General features: G+C 37.6%; 1 protein-coding gene across 15 annotated transcripts in view; it reads left to right on the top strand.

Moving 5' to 3' along the window:
- Window positions 1-13,483, top strand: part of rbfox3b (RNA binding fox-1 homolog 3b) — a 622,784-nt gene extending 609,301 nt beyond the window's left edge. For 9 of the 15 annotated variants that reach the window (XM_067456312.1, XM_067456283.1, XM_067456276.1 and 6 more), the window contains one exon: window positions 552-2,094. In XM_067456312.1, coding sequence (XP_067312413.1) covers window positions 552-596 — 45 coding nt within the window. In that variant the 3' untranslated portion in view covers window positions 597-2,094. Of the gene's footprint in view, window positions 1-551; window positions 2,095-12,119 lie in introns of those variants that run through there. The other 6 variants (XM_067456267.1, XM_067456274.1, XM_067456250.1 and 3 more) reach the window with 3 other exon arrangements.
- Window positions 13,484-15,268: the final 1,785 nt, after the last annotated feature.

The raw sequence follows: 15,268 nt of genomic DNA, 5'->3' as shown, positions 1-15,268 counted from the left end.
GTTCATATTAGTACTTTAGGAGTGTGTATTAGTACCTTAAAGGTTCATATCAGTACTTTAGAAGTGCGTATTAGTACCTTAAAGGTTCATATTAGTACTTTAGGAGTGCGTATTAGTACCTTAAAGGTTCATATTAGTACTTTAGGAGTGAGTATTAGTACCTTAAAGGTTCATATTAGTACTTTAGGAGTGAGTATTAGTACCTTAAAGGTTCATATTAGTACTTTAGGAGTGCGTATTAGTACCTTTTTGGTTTTGTACATTAGAGTACCGCCCCAGTGACAGAAATGTACCTTTTTTTCTGACAGTGTATTTACCCCTAAAAGTCGTTAGTAGTATCTTAAGGGTACATATTACCACTCTAGGGTACTAAATGAGGTGCTCAACACTGTCCTTTTCTGGGTCCTGCCTCGGTCTATGGAGAAAATGAATGGGATTTAACTCTTGGAACTGTGTTCTAAAGGAAGGAAGTTTGAGGGAGCGGGAGTTCCGCCGTTGCCGTGGCCGCCAGCTTGACTCTGATTGGTGCTCTGTCATCTTTGATGTTGCAGGCGAGCCTGTACAGAGGAGGCTGCAGCCGCTTCACGCCCTACTAAAGAGAGACTAAAGCACTGATAACTCAAACTAACACTAGACTCGCTCTGCTACACGGAGCACCATTTACTAATGCTTCCAGGTCACCCCATGACCTCCTCCCGACGACGCTCTCTCAAGCCGTGGTGGACGTTGTGGAAATCAGAAGAGCAGCTCATTAATGTGGATTTCCCTTTTTTGGCATTTGTGTTTGGTCTGCTTGGAAGCCGTTTAGATGTTTGGCTTGTTTGGTTTGTTTCATCGTTGATCATTTTATGGGGTTTTATTGTGTACATAAGCTGCTAGTGTGAATTCAGACATGAGACAGAAATATCTCAGGACTCTCTTCAAGTTTTCTCTGAACACACACCCGTCCCAGCAGGCATACCGCAGTGTGTGTGTGTGTGAGTGTGTGGTCTGAAGCAGCGAAGGGTTTCTATGCATGTCGCTCCAGAGATGAGAGGATTCGTCCCTCTCTCATTTGCACTAACAGATTTACCTCTGTACACAGTGACGATTCACTCGCGCTAACTGATGTCGAGCGTGTATGTGTGTTTGTGTGTGTGTGTGTGTGTGTGTGTGTGTGTGTGTGGGCATGTTTTTGTGACATATGAGGACACAAATGTGTATAATGACATGGGTATGACACAGGTATTACAGGAGAGGGTGAAATATGAGGACATTACCCATGTCCCCACTTTTCAAAGTGTGTGTGTGTGTGTGTGTGTGTGTGTGTGTGTGTGTGTGTGTGTGTGTGTGTGTGTGTGTGTGTGTGTGTGTGTGTGTGTGTGATGGGTATGTTTAGGGGCTGTGTGTGTGTGATGGGTAGGTTTAGGGGCAGTGTAAGGGGATAGAAAATACGGTTTGTACAGTATAAAAACCATTACGCCTATGGAATGTCCCCATATGTCACAAAAACAGACGTGTGTGTGTGTGTGTGTGTGTGTGTGAGACGCATGGACAGTCATATATTAAAGATCAATCCGTCGTTTGATATGTGGAAATAGTCATTTATAGGTTAACGAAGACACTCTGGGAGCAATATGTAGACAGAAAGTAGATTTAAAAAAATATATATGGAGAAATAAATCGATTTAAGAAAGCATAAGGAGATTTATTAAGACTTTGGGAGGTTTCAGATATGCAGAGAAATTAAAAAAACAAAGTTATTAGATTTAAGAATATATATAAGGAGACACAGGTTTAAGTAGACATAAACGGGAACACAGGAGAAATGGGCAAGACAAAATTATGAAATTAAGTTTAGGAGATAAAAAAGTTGAAATTATGACATACTGTTGAAATCGGCAAGTCAGTTGTGGCACAAGATGAAAGTTTTGACTGAAAAATGATTATCACTTTTTAAGTCATAACTTTGACTCAATATGTCAATTTAAACTTGTCATAATTCATTTTTTAAAGTCAATTTTGGCATTTTTTCTTATAATTATGACTTGTCACAATTGCTCATTTGTATGTCACAATTATGACTTTTTATCTCATAATTATCACTTTTTAAATCATAACCATCACTTACTATGCCAATTTCAACTTGTCATAATTATGATTTTTTTCCCTCTTAATTATCACTTTTTAAATCATAATTATGACTTTATATGTCAATTTCAACTTGTCATAATTATGACTTTTATGTTAATTTTGGCTTTTTTCCCCTCATAATTATGACATGTTAATTTTGACTTGGTATGTAATAATTCCTACTTTTAATGTCACAATTATGACTTATCTCGATTATCACTATGACATGTCATTTTCAACATCATATTTGTTTTTTTTTATTTCTTAATTATCACTTTTTGAATCATAACTATGACTTTAAATGTCAATTTGTGTCATAATTCTGACTTTTTATGTACATTTTGGCTTATTTCTCATAATAATGACTTGTCCATTTTGACTTAGTATCTCATAATTATGACTTTTTATCTCATAATTATAATTTTTTAAATAATAACTCACCTAATATGTAAATTTCAACCTGTCATAATTATGTTTTTGTTTTTTGTTTTATTTAATTAGCACTTTTGAAATCATAACTACACTCTAAAAAATTCTGGGTCAATTATGGACTAACTCAGCAATTGGGTTGTTTTAACCCAGCGGTTGGGTTGTCTTAAGCAAATATTTAACCCAACCGCAGGATTAAAACAACCCAATGTTGGGTCAATTATGGACTAACTCAGCAATTGGGTTGGGTTGTCTTAAGCAAATATTTAACCCAACCACAGGGTTTAAACAACCCAATCGCTCGAATAAAACAACCCAGTTGCTGGGTTAGTCCGTATTTGACCCAACATTGGGTTAAAACAACCCATAATTTTTTTAGAGTGTATGACTTTATATGTCAATTTGTGTCATAATTATGACTTTATGTCAATTTTGACGTATTTCTCATAATAATGACTTGTCCATTTTGACTTGGTATATAATAATACATTTTTTTGGTCATAATTGTTTTCTTATGTGGCACAAATTGGCACGGTTCTGTCACAAGTAGAAATGGCTAGATTTAAGAAAACACACTGAGATAGACAGCGAGGCATAAAGGAAAGTGTAAAGAGAGAGAATGCATGAAAAGAGGTATAGGGAGCCATGCGGAGAGCTCATCTAGATGACTGAATGATTAAATGTGAGCGAGACTTTACAGACCTGGGCCCGTATTTATCAAGCTTCTCAAAGTGCTATTTTAGTCTTAAGTGCTGAGAATAATTTGCCCGATGGTTTTCTTTTTTGATCAGCTGTTTGTGTAATGAGCACTTCCACACCGAATGCGAATGTGCCGAGGCGAAAAACGACATTTCGTTTTTTCGTTTCAGTTTCGATTTTTTTTACTCTAGCGGCGACAAAAACGGCTTCAACCAATAAAATACAAGGAAACAAAGGTGACGAAATGTCCAGTTGATGTCACGAGCTATTCAGTCAACATTAACCTTTACCAGGTATGGCACATCTCATGAGATTACAACTGTAGGTCTAGTCAAAGCTGTGCACCTGCAGCTGTGTTTACAGACAGCAATAACTTAAAGGTCCCGTTCTTCACGTGTTTTCGAAGCTTTGATTATGTTTACAGTGTGCAATATAACATGAGTTCATGTTTCGCGTGTAAAAACACAGTATTTTTCACACAATTCACTTATCTGTACAGCGCTGTTTCTTCTGCCCTAAAAACGGCCTGATGATTTCCTTGTTCTATGAAGTCCCTCCTTCAGAAACACGTAACGAGTTCTGATTGGACCAGCGCTTCCCGCACTGTGATTGGACAGCAGCTTAGCGCACTTTGCCCGGAAAGGTCCCACCTCTTACCATAACGGGGAGATGCCAGCGCTGAATGCGCAACGAGAGCAACGAGACCACGCCCCCTATTTTGCGTGTTCTTGTGGGCGGAGGGTTCGTCAACAAACGGTTCTAGTGACGTCACTCCTGAAGGAAGTGCAGCAGTGTAGTCCAAACCGGCCGTTCGCTGTAGGCTTTGAAAGGGAACTTCTGTTAAATAAAATATCTCGCTTGGCATTGAACTTTGAGCTTTATAATTTTACAGGTATTATTAATGCTCCAACAGCAACATTACACACTAACTAAAGTTTGAAAGATGAATCGCGAAGAATGGGACCTTTAAGTTAACCTTTTATAAATCGTTTTTTTAAACCTTGTGTCCGCGATTATGGAAAGTGAATGTGTTGCCATCAGTATGTCTGTGGCATTTAAATGTTTACATTGTGACTCGACTGGAAACAGTCCGGACCGATTGGTTCCTGAAGTGCGCGGTTTGTCTCGTCAGATGCGCTGCCGTCTCAGGAGGAGCTCCTCAAATTGTCCCAAAGACTTTAGAAAGTAAGTGCAGATTCAGAACCGGCCATGATAGTTTTTAAATGAAAAGCTCATCTTCACTGTCCGTGTTTTCTCACAGACGAATGTTTTGGACCGTTGGAGCTCTGAAACGTCGCAAATTCGTGTCGCGGCTGATGTGAATGGTTTTGACGCGAAATATTCGCTTATTCATTTCGCTTTTTCGTTACGCGTCCGGTGTGAAAGCGCCTTTACTCTCCCAGTTATTTAAGACAGCTCGAGAGGTCTCTGAAGTGGTCAGGAGTGTCCAGTAAGGGCTTGTGATGGCGCTGAGGAGACAGAGACGTGCGCAAATCTTTCAAGAGAGGGAGAATGTGTTTGACGACGAGCAGTTAATCAAACGGTATCGTCTGGACAGAGCAGGCATCATCTTTTTCAGCGCTGGTTAACGTTGGGTTTTATAATAAATAAATAAAAAATGCTGTTCGACTAATTCAGCAAGCAGTAGCGATCGCTTCTTCCTCCTGCCAGTTCGGTTTTCTTTTGGAATCCACGGTGGCTGATTATATAAAAAAATCTAGGCTATAAATAGGCAGGTCAGTTAACAGCACACTAGTTTAAAAATTGTAATTAAGACATGGATGAAAACATGTTTATCTTTCATTTCAAATGTGTACATTATAATGTATTTTCTTGAACTCTTCATTGTCAAGTGTGTGTTGGATGTAAACTCCTCTTATGCGTGGCTCACACTACAGGAGGTTTAGGCCGATTTATGCCCGATTTTTCCCTCCCGAGACTCGGAGAAAAAATCTTTTCCAGGACTCGATCGGTTCTGATGTTCGGCGCAGATTATCTGGTAATGTGAGGCGTTCACAGATCAAATCTTGCACCACCCGATCTGCTCTCACGCAAATCGGGTTCGCCCCGATCATATCCAATGTGTTTGATATTTATCAGGATGAGCAAGACTGTAATAACGTCAGTACTGTCACAATAGCCAATAGGAAACAAGTCTACGACGAGACGGACATTTTGAAATGGCGACCGCGAGTTGAGCTGCCATAGTTTGCTGTAGCTCTGAGAGAGAGAGAGAGAGAGAGAGAGAGAGAGAGAGAGAGAGAGATCAGCATTTCTAGCTTTTCATTTGACAGCACAAATCTACACTAACAGGTGACGATGGCTTCTGAACTAGGCAGCGGTAAACATTATAACGGTAAACATTCTGGCGCACTAGTGTGACCTAGCGCTCGTGCAGGTTCGCCTCAAATACTCAGAGATAAGAAAACAATAGATGACAGTCGTCTGAACGTTCCTTCACTTTATTCTCAGTCACACACACGTAATAACCAGCCTGAAAAACCCGCGACACTCCAGTACAATAAGTGCGCATGCTCCACCTTTATACGGCAACCCTGAGGGGAAAAACACGTCACACACACACACACACACACACACACACACACACACACACACACACACACACACACACACACACACACACACACACACACACACAGAGCGCCAGAACGACAGGATCAAATAAGGTTAATAAAATCACCTCCATTTCTCGCTGAAGAACTGACCATCTATGTTGAGCCCGTCTCCCCAACCATTGTCTAACCCACACTGGTTTACTCTTACAGTTTTGTTTTTTTCTCACAACAAACGATCATTATTGATACAGCGAGTTTTCATGCTACAGTAGGCCTTTCCATTTAGTTTTCACGCTTATGATCTGCTGCGTAGATCACGTGACGCACTTGTAGTGTGTGATGCTCCTCGATGTTCAAATCTTGTAGTGTGAGCATGTTTAAGATTTGAGGGAAGAAAATCTGCAAAGATTCTCCTGAAGTGTGTGCTGCACCCAGACTTTACAATCGGAGAGGATTTTAAAACTCCTGTAGTGTGAGCCAGGCATTAGGAACGTCACCATTCGATGTGGATTTATCTGAGAATATTCTTAAATAAGGACATCTGTTCAGTGATTGGTTCATGCCTATGACATCATCCAAAATCCTCTTTGTGGCACAGCAAAGTGTCGTGAATCGACTCTTAGACTGACACTTAAGATTGAGTCCTACACTTCACTTAAAGTATGATTGGGATGCTTGATAACTAACTTTTAAGCGCAGAATTTTTTTACTCTTAGGTAAATTCTTAGCTGTGTTCTTGTGAGTGATTCTAAGATGCTTGATAAATACGGACCCCTGAAGTCTCAGCATCCCAGTTCTGAGCTCGAATGTGATGTCAAACTGAATTCAGACGGATGTAATGTGCATGTGCTGTAAAAGATGTGATTTGAATTAGGGCTGAACTGAACTTGCATTGAACAGTGCACGTCGACTCGTGCGAAAGAGGTGAAGTTCTCAATGTTTACACACTATATATCGGCAGAATCTTTCACTCTTGAAAATAACGGGAGTTTCCGCAGTGATTTAATAGGGCTTTTCGTCACAGGAACTAGCCACCAGGGTGTCCCCTGGGGATGAAATGTTTCTCCAGGTTGCATTCACACCACCAGTATGATGCTAACTTAATTTAGATGCGCAATTCAACAACTTTGTGTAAAGGTTGAGAAGTGTCTGCACTTTTTACGTATTTTACTCTCAAGTAGGAGCAAAACAGTCTCGACGAGTCGAGCCACGAGCGCTGTGCTAAGTGAGCTGGTCGATAGTAATTAAGTTTGTGAAATGTAATAACATGGACATGTTTATTTTTATTTATGTATTTTCTCTGTTGCGTTCAGTGCTTTCTTCCGGAAACAACGGACCATATGATATTCCAAGTCACAGTTCATCACTTAGCACAGCGCTCGTGGCTCGACTCGTCAAGACTGTTTTCCAAGATGGCCGCCGTCTGTAAACGCGTAATGTACTGTGTTTATAAAGTATCTTCTTATTAAACTGTTTGTACACTTACAAAGTTCTCAATGCTTCGGTTTGCATGTAGGGACCCTCATTATGCTACCGTGTTAGTGTGAGGCTATTTTGAGTCTTGTTAGTGGCATTAACTAGCGATTTAATTTCACTTACTCTGTGCCCCATAGACTAGCGTTATAAGCTAATCTGTTTTTAGAGATAAAACTCTTTACATTCGATTTCCATGAAAACGCATCCCAGAGAATGATCTACTCGGTAACCATCTGTTAATCACCCCTAGAGGCATTTCTCACCGGAGTTGTCCTTTAATGCTAACTTACTAAATTGGTAACACAATGCTTAATATGTTGCTTATTTTTTTAATGCTTATACGGCCACCTAATATAAAGTGGGACCCAAAACCTTAATCACTTCTACATCTCCACTTTAACATTAATATTGCACAAAAAATAAAATGATATAACTTAATTTTAGCATTAACTGTCCCTTCTTAATGTAATTTAAATATTTTTAGTATTTAACAAGCTAAATCAATTCATACTAACTAACTAAATTAGTAACACCATGCTTAGTACGTTATTTATTTATTTATTTATTTATTTATTTATTTATTTATTTATTTATTTATTTATTTATTTATTTATTAGTTAAGGCCGCCTAATATAAAGTGGGACCCAAAACATTAATCACTACTAAATCTCCACTTTAACATTAATATTGCACAAAAAAAATGAAATTATATAAGACTTATTTTTAGCATTTACTGTCCCTTTTGAGTGTCATGGCAAAGCATGCTGGGAAATAGAAATCCCAGCTAAGTTTTGGTTAAATGTAAGTTTGTCTAAATTAAAAGAAACAAGTTCATTAAACTCAAAACAATGAAACAGTTCAGATTACTTACAATGTTAATACGATGAACATTTTTTGAGATTCGACAACCTTTAGTAAAATATTATTAAAAGATTTTGTAAGCATATTGGGTAATTGTGTGTTTTATTTGTGATGACGCAGCCAAATAGTGCTATTTTCATGATTTTTAAAAAATTTTATGTGGTTCAAATACAATAATATTTTGAGTTTCTATTTATTAAACAAATTTCCTTCATTGTATCAACTCAAATTTTTAATTTCAATAAGCTAAAAATTTTTACTTACTTTTTTAAGTTAAACCAACAAAAGACAACTTTTTTTTTTTTTTTTTGCAGTGTACTACATCTCCACTTTAACATTAATATTGCACAAAAAAATTAAATAACACTTTACTGTCCCTTTTGAGTGTCATGGCAAAGCATGCTGGGAAATAGAAATCCCAGCCAAGTTTCGGTTAAATGTAAGTTTGTCTAAATTAAAAGAAACAAGTTCATTAAACTCAAAACAATGAAACAGTTCAGATTACTTAAAAAGTTAATTTGATTGAACTAATTTGTTTAATTTGAGTTGGCTCTGCTCAGCTGAACGTTAGGGTTCGCAGTACACTTCTGCTAATGGTTTAGGTGTGAAAGCCCCGAGAGAAAAACCCCAGAAGAATATTTCAGTCAACAGAACAATTTTTTTTTTCCAGTGTGAAGAACATTTTAGTATTCTAAAGATTCCATGGATGTTAAAGATTCTTAACGGAACATTCCAATAAAGAACGTTGATTTTCAAGAGTGTTAAGAACGTCCGATTTGATCAAATCAGCTGCAGATTTCTGCATCTCTCAGAGATAACTCTATTATTTCTGTCGGGCGGCGTGTGACCCCGTTTACATAAGGCATTAACAGTGCTTTTTGTTTGTTTAGGGATTTTATCTTGCTGTTTTAAGAGAGAGAGCTCTTGTCAGTCTCAGATATTAAGGGCTGGGTGGGTTTATGACCAACCAAAGAGCAAGACTCCGGGAATAAAACTTCGGTCTAAATATTTAAAAAATGCCATCTTCTCTGAAGGGAAAATGCATGAAAGTGTAAAAGAATAGTTTACAATCCAGTTTAAATCACGTCACAAGTATATCTAGGTCTCCTCTCTGTATTTCCTGCACTGTTTTTGACATGATAATGCTGCTGAGGATGATAATATTCAACCAGATAGAGCCTCTGTAGATGTCAAAGATGTGAATTATTGTATATTTCCACTGTGTCGACTCACATTAATGTACAAACAACCAGCAGATGGGTTTAAACTTACACACGACATGTATTTGCTTATTGTTTTGATATATACTGTATTATTAATTACACAAGGGGTCGTATGAGCTCTTTTCAAAGCTATCCTGCAGCTCATAAAGTCAGCATATCAGCACAAGTATTGATATGAATATTACTCTCATCTATGAAGTCTTCAGGTCTCGACTCAGACCAGCGTGTTTACTGCTGTTTAAGCAAAAAAAATGACATAAAAGACACTTAGTTATAAAAAAAAAGAAGCAAAAAGGTTTGTAAATACATGTATATCTTCCTAAGCGTTTCAATACACACACATATACAGTATATATAGTGGATTTGAAATGTTAATATGTCAAACTCTGTAATTAATTTTTCTTTGTCTGAGAGTTTTGTCAAGAGTGCTTCGGTTTGATATATTCAACGCTGTATATGACGTGGTCTTTTTGCCCATTAAAATGATATTTGATGTTTATATATACAACTTCAGTATAATTCATGAATATAAAATAAAGAGCTTACATGAGCTGGGGTCTCTTTATTATATAATATACATTTATTATATTTGAGAATCATTAATTATGTTTGTGTCCTGTAAACGTTATGATTATGTCAAATGATTTGGCTTTGACTTTCTAAACTATATTTGTATAATTGTGGAGTTGGTGATGATCGAGTGAGTAAATTACAGCGGCTCCAAACACGTAGCTGGACACATTTCAGGGACAGTGATTATGATTTTGCTTTTGTCATTCTTTAAAAGAAATTACACTTGCCTTGATATTTTGTTATACAATACACCCGTGAGGAATCGTTCTCTTGCCCTCATGTCATTTGAAAACTGTATTCTGGAATTTTGTGTATATATATTATACACAATATTACATTATTTTATTTTTTTACATGTTTTCTATCTTGCTTTCCTGTTGAAATGTGTAAATATCCTTTAAAATTGCCTTGTTTATCATCCACACAAAGTTTTGATTGATTTTTAAAAAGAAAAAGTTTGTAAGTTCATGTATGTTTCTCTTGTTTAACATTTCAACACACACACACACACACACACACACACACACACACACACACACACACACACACACACACACACACACACACACACACACACACTCACACTTATATATATAGCCTATAACAAAAAATGCTTAAATTATAGGTTTTTTACAAAAAAAAATTGTTTGTTTTGCAGTATGATTGTGTGTGCGCGTGTGTGTGCGTGCGTGCGTGTGCGTGCATGCATGTGCGCGTGTGCGCGAGAGAGTGTGAGTGTGTATGTGAGAGAGAGAGTGTGAGAGAGGAGAGAGAGTGTGTGTGTGAGAGTGAGTGTGTGCGTGCATGCTTGTATGTGTGTGAGAGCGCTGTGTGTGTCTGAGAGAGAGAGCAGGAGTGTGTGTCTGTGTGTGTGAGCAGGAGATTGCGTGTGCGTGCGTGTGTGTGTGTGTTTGTGAGGAGAAGAGTGTGTGTGTGTGTGTGTGTGTAAATATATATATATATATATATATATAGCCTATAACAAAAAATGCTTAAATTATAGTTTTTTTAACTATTTTATATTTCTTTTTTTGTTTGTTTTTAAGTATGATTGTGTGTGTGAGCGAGCGAGAGAGTGTGTGAGTGTGTGAGTGTGTGTGTGTGTGTGTGTGTGTGTGTGTGTGTGTGTGTGTGTGTGTGTGTGTGTGTGTGTGTGTGTGTGTGTGTGTGAGAGAGTGTGTGTGCGTGCGTGCATGCTTGTATGTGTGTGTGAGCAGGAGAGTGTGTCTACGAGAGAGAGAGAGATAGCAGGAGTGTGTGTGAGCAGGAGTGTGTGTGGGTGCATGTTTGTGTGTTTGTGAGGAGAAGAGTGTGTGTGTGTGTGTGTGTGTAAAGAAAAGTGTGTTTTCTTTTATAATCATCATCTTTCGCCCCGGACATCGTGTCTCCACTTCCTTCCACAGTAGAAAAATGAAGCCAAAATATCCCAGGAATAGTCGTTGCCCATGACGTCCAAATTTGTGCAGTAGTGATCCTGAGGAGGTGAGGCGCGGTATCAGTCCCGCTCCCGCAGACTCAGGGTGCTTACACGACTCCGATCGACTAAAAATGAAAAAGTTTCGTGTTATTCACATACAGACGACAGCATTGTCAAAACGATCCTGGTTCGCACAGATCTGCGAAACGAGAACGATTAGAAATGCTGTGTTATTCATGTCAAGCCAGTAGGTGGCGACTTCTCTTTGTAAAGAAACGTGCACCTATAGACCAAACACGTCATGCACATGTGTTTTACGTGTTCACTCACTATTCTGGTCGTTTACACAGAAACAATCACGGTATCGCCATTTTTTAGTTTGAAAACGGTGTCAATCTCAAGCTCAGCTGTCAATCTTTGACGTTACAGTCCCTTTTTATAGCATCGAATAACTAAAAAACCAAACCCGCTGGGAAAATGGGCACTTGAGCATTTGTCAGCATGATGAGAACTTCCTGAAGTGATGGTTGAAATGTAGTTTTATTACATGGAGAGGGCGGGGTTTATGAGCTATACTGCATTCAGCCACCAGGGGGCGATCGGGACGCTTTGGCTTCACTTTTCAGGACGTGTGCGGCACGCTTGGTCCAAACACTTTTTGGGGCTGCTGTAAAATTTCACCCTAAAACTGAAAAATGATCTGAAACGAGAATGATTGCATTAATGCTCATCCGTCTGCTTCTGCTTTTTCAGTAAATACAGTGCAAGGAAAAAAAAAAACAGGAAGAGTGAGAGATTTGACCTGAACACAGGATCACCGTGAGAAAAAGAGGAGAATGAAGAAAAGTGTGTGTCGTGTGCCAGTGGAGAACATAAAGGATAAGAATATAAGCTACTACAAGTTATAGAAAGAAAGAAAACACATCCAGAAACATTTTATTTTTCTATATGTTATCGGAACGGAGACGGACAGTGAACTGACACTGATATGACTCTGCAGGGATCCTCACGCTACGGCCCCGCCCACAACATCACCCACCAATCAGACGGTGGGGGGAGGAGTCAACACATGCTGAAGGCTGCATGACAAATGTGTTTCCTGTGGGTGGAGTCGTCGCGCTCTCTGTGATTGGCCGCTTTGCAAACACACTTCCCAGAAAGGATGTCACCGCTCACGTCCTCATTGGTCATCAGACTTCATCGGACATCTTCCAGGATTCGAGTGGGTGGAGCCACTCCTTGAACCCTCCTGATTGGCCACGCTGCTGACCAACTTCCTGTGGTGTTCCTGGTTAGCACTCTGAAATTAAAGATGTCAACTACTGATCAATGGTGTCCGGAGGCGGAGTCAGAGGTGAGGGTGGGGCTTCAGAAGGGGTGGAGCAAAGTCTCAAATTACAATTTACATAGGAATGGTTTTACACTGATATTCATTCAGTCGTTCATGTTTCATTTAGAAGGCTATTAACTTTGTTTTACATTCAAACACTGCACATATTATATAATGTATGACCTTAGGCATTTAATTTGCCTTTTATTCACATTTATTTAACCCTCATCCTTCCCCCGGGTCATTTTGACCCGAAATCTACATTTTTGTATTTTGTATTATTGAGTGTTGATTGGAGTGGTCTAAGACCCTCTGACTTATGTCGCGCTTGAAACACGAATGCACAAAAAAAAAAAAAAAATTGTGGATTCGAGAAGTTTTGTGTTTGAAATGTAAAAAAGTAACAAATCCTTCCCCTCGCGGGTCAATTTGACCCCCCTCAGGAATTAATGAATGTGAGGAATGCTTCAGTACACAGAAAAACCTAATAATTCTCAAAATGCACACTAAAAACGCTAAAACTTTACCAAGAAATTAATTTATAATGTCTACATGTGTGTTTGAATGCATACTGAAGAGATAAGACAGCTTTTTTTTCAGCACCATAAAGAGCTATAAGGTCAGTGAAATATCATGTTATAATATTATTTTTCCACAATAGGCAAGCGATATTTTGAGCTAAATTAAAGGGGTTATGCATAAAATTGTGTTATTTTGAGTTTAAGTTGAAAGAATGCACTTAAATTACTATTTATTGATAAAATCTAGTAATTTAAAGGTAAATAAAATAAAAAATAACACAAAATTACAAAACAATTGCATTAAAAAAAAAATAATAATAAATTAAAAAAAAAATATATATATATATATATATATATATATATATATATATATATATATATATATATATATATATATATATATATATATATATATATATATATATATATATATATTCCCAAAATTAAATAAGCTCCCCGCGAGGGAAGGATTTGTTGCATTAATTTCGATGCATTTCAGTGAAAACTTCTGGATGAGTTTCCGTAATCTACATTTTTGTATTTTGTATTATTAAGTGTGGATTGGAGTGGTCTAAGACCCTCTGACTTATGTCGCGCTTGAACCACGAATGCATTCAAGGAGTTTTTTGTTGTTTAAATGTAAACAAGTAATAAATCCTTTCCCTCGCGGGTCAATTTGACCCCCCTCAGGAATGAATGTAATGCTTCAGTACACAAAGAAAAACCTAATAATTCTCAAAATTCACACAAAAAATGCTAAAATTGTATTTTAAAAATGCATTTATAGTGTCTACATGTGTATCTGAATGCACACTGAAGAGAAACTGGCTTTAGGACCCAACAGAAATGCGAATTTTCGCCATATAGAGCTATAATGCCATCTAGAGTCGTGAAATGTCATATGATATTATTTTTCCACAAGATGTAAGAGATATTTTGAGCTGAATTAAAGGGGTTTTGCATAAAATTGAGAGTTATTTTGAATTTAAATCTAAATTACTATTTATTTATTGATAAAATCTAGTAATTTAAAGATAAATAAAATAAAAATTAACACAAAATTACAAAACAGTTGCATTTAAAATGTGAAAAAATATTACCAGTGTAATTTAAGGACTTCGGGTCATTTTGACCCGCGAGGGAAGGATTTGTTGCATTAATTTCGATCCATTTCAGTGAAAACTTCTGGATGAGTTTCCATATTTTTCCACGATGGGGCCGCATTTATGAAATAAATTTATAGAAAATGTATAGATATGTTCAAACTTTGCATTAATTTCGATGCATCTCAGTGAAGATTTCTGGATGAGTTTCCATATTTTCATGAAACGTGAGCAGAACGAATTTCTTTGTAAATCATTTATAATATTTATGCAACAATTTATGCAAAGCATTTAAAGTGACGCTCCGCCCGAACAAGCGTTCCCGCGTTTGGGATCCGCTGATCAGTGAAACTCACCTGACTGAAGCGTGAGATATCGATGTTTACTCGTAAACCAGGGGACACTTCCAGCCAAAACCAACCCAACCACGGATGCATCTAGTATTTAACAGAAGAGAGAAGAAAAAAAGAGACGTATTATTCATTGAATTATCATAGTGCTATATGGCAAATATATCCACATGTTTATCTACGGCTACATTAAATGCTTCCTTTAAATTGTTTTACACAAACAGTGACTGTTAACCTGTTCTTTGGTCAATTTTGTCAGCTGTTATGAAGTATTCCTGGGGTTTGATACACCTGCGGGAGGGGAGGGGGGGTGTAACGAACAGAGAGTTTGATTTGGGGAAATGGCTGGAATTTTTAAAGCACATTTTCCCTTTCACACGTTTTGAAGAATGTATTCCTATATGTCAAGAGTGTAACAGTAGTTGTATTTGTACATACGTAACACATATTTATTATGGGGTGACAGGGGTTGAGATCAGTGTGTGTGTGTGTGTGTGATATGTAGGACATTTTTCTATTTTAATCCAGTCATAATTAAACCATGCTATATTTATTCAGATTGTACTCTGAAACATTTATATTTCTTCACATTGACTAT

Source organism: Pseudorasbora parva, chromosome 2 (assembly GCF_024679245.1).
Source record: "Pseudorasbora parva isolate DD20220531a chromosome 2, ASM2467924v1, whole genome shotgun sequence".
NCBI lineage: Eukaryota > Metazoa > Chordata > Actinopteri > Cypriniformes > Gobionidae > Pseudorasbora > Pseudorasbora parva.
Note: the sequence above shows the minus strand (reverse complement) of the source record. Positions and strands in the feature narration are given on the sequence as shown.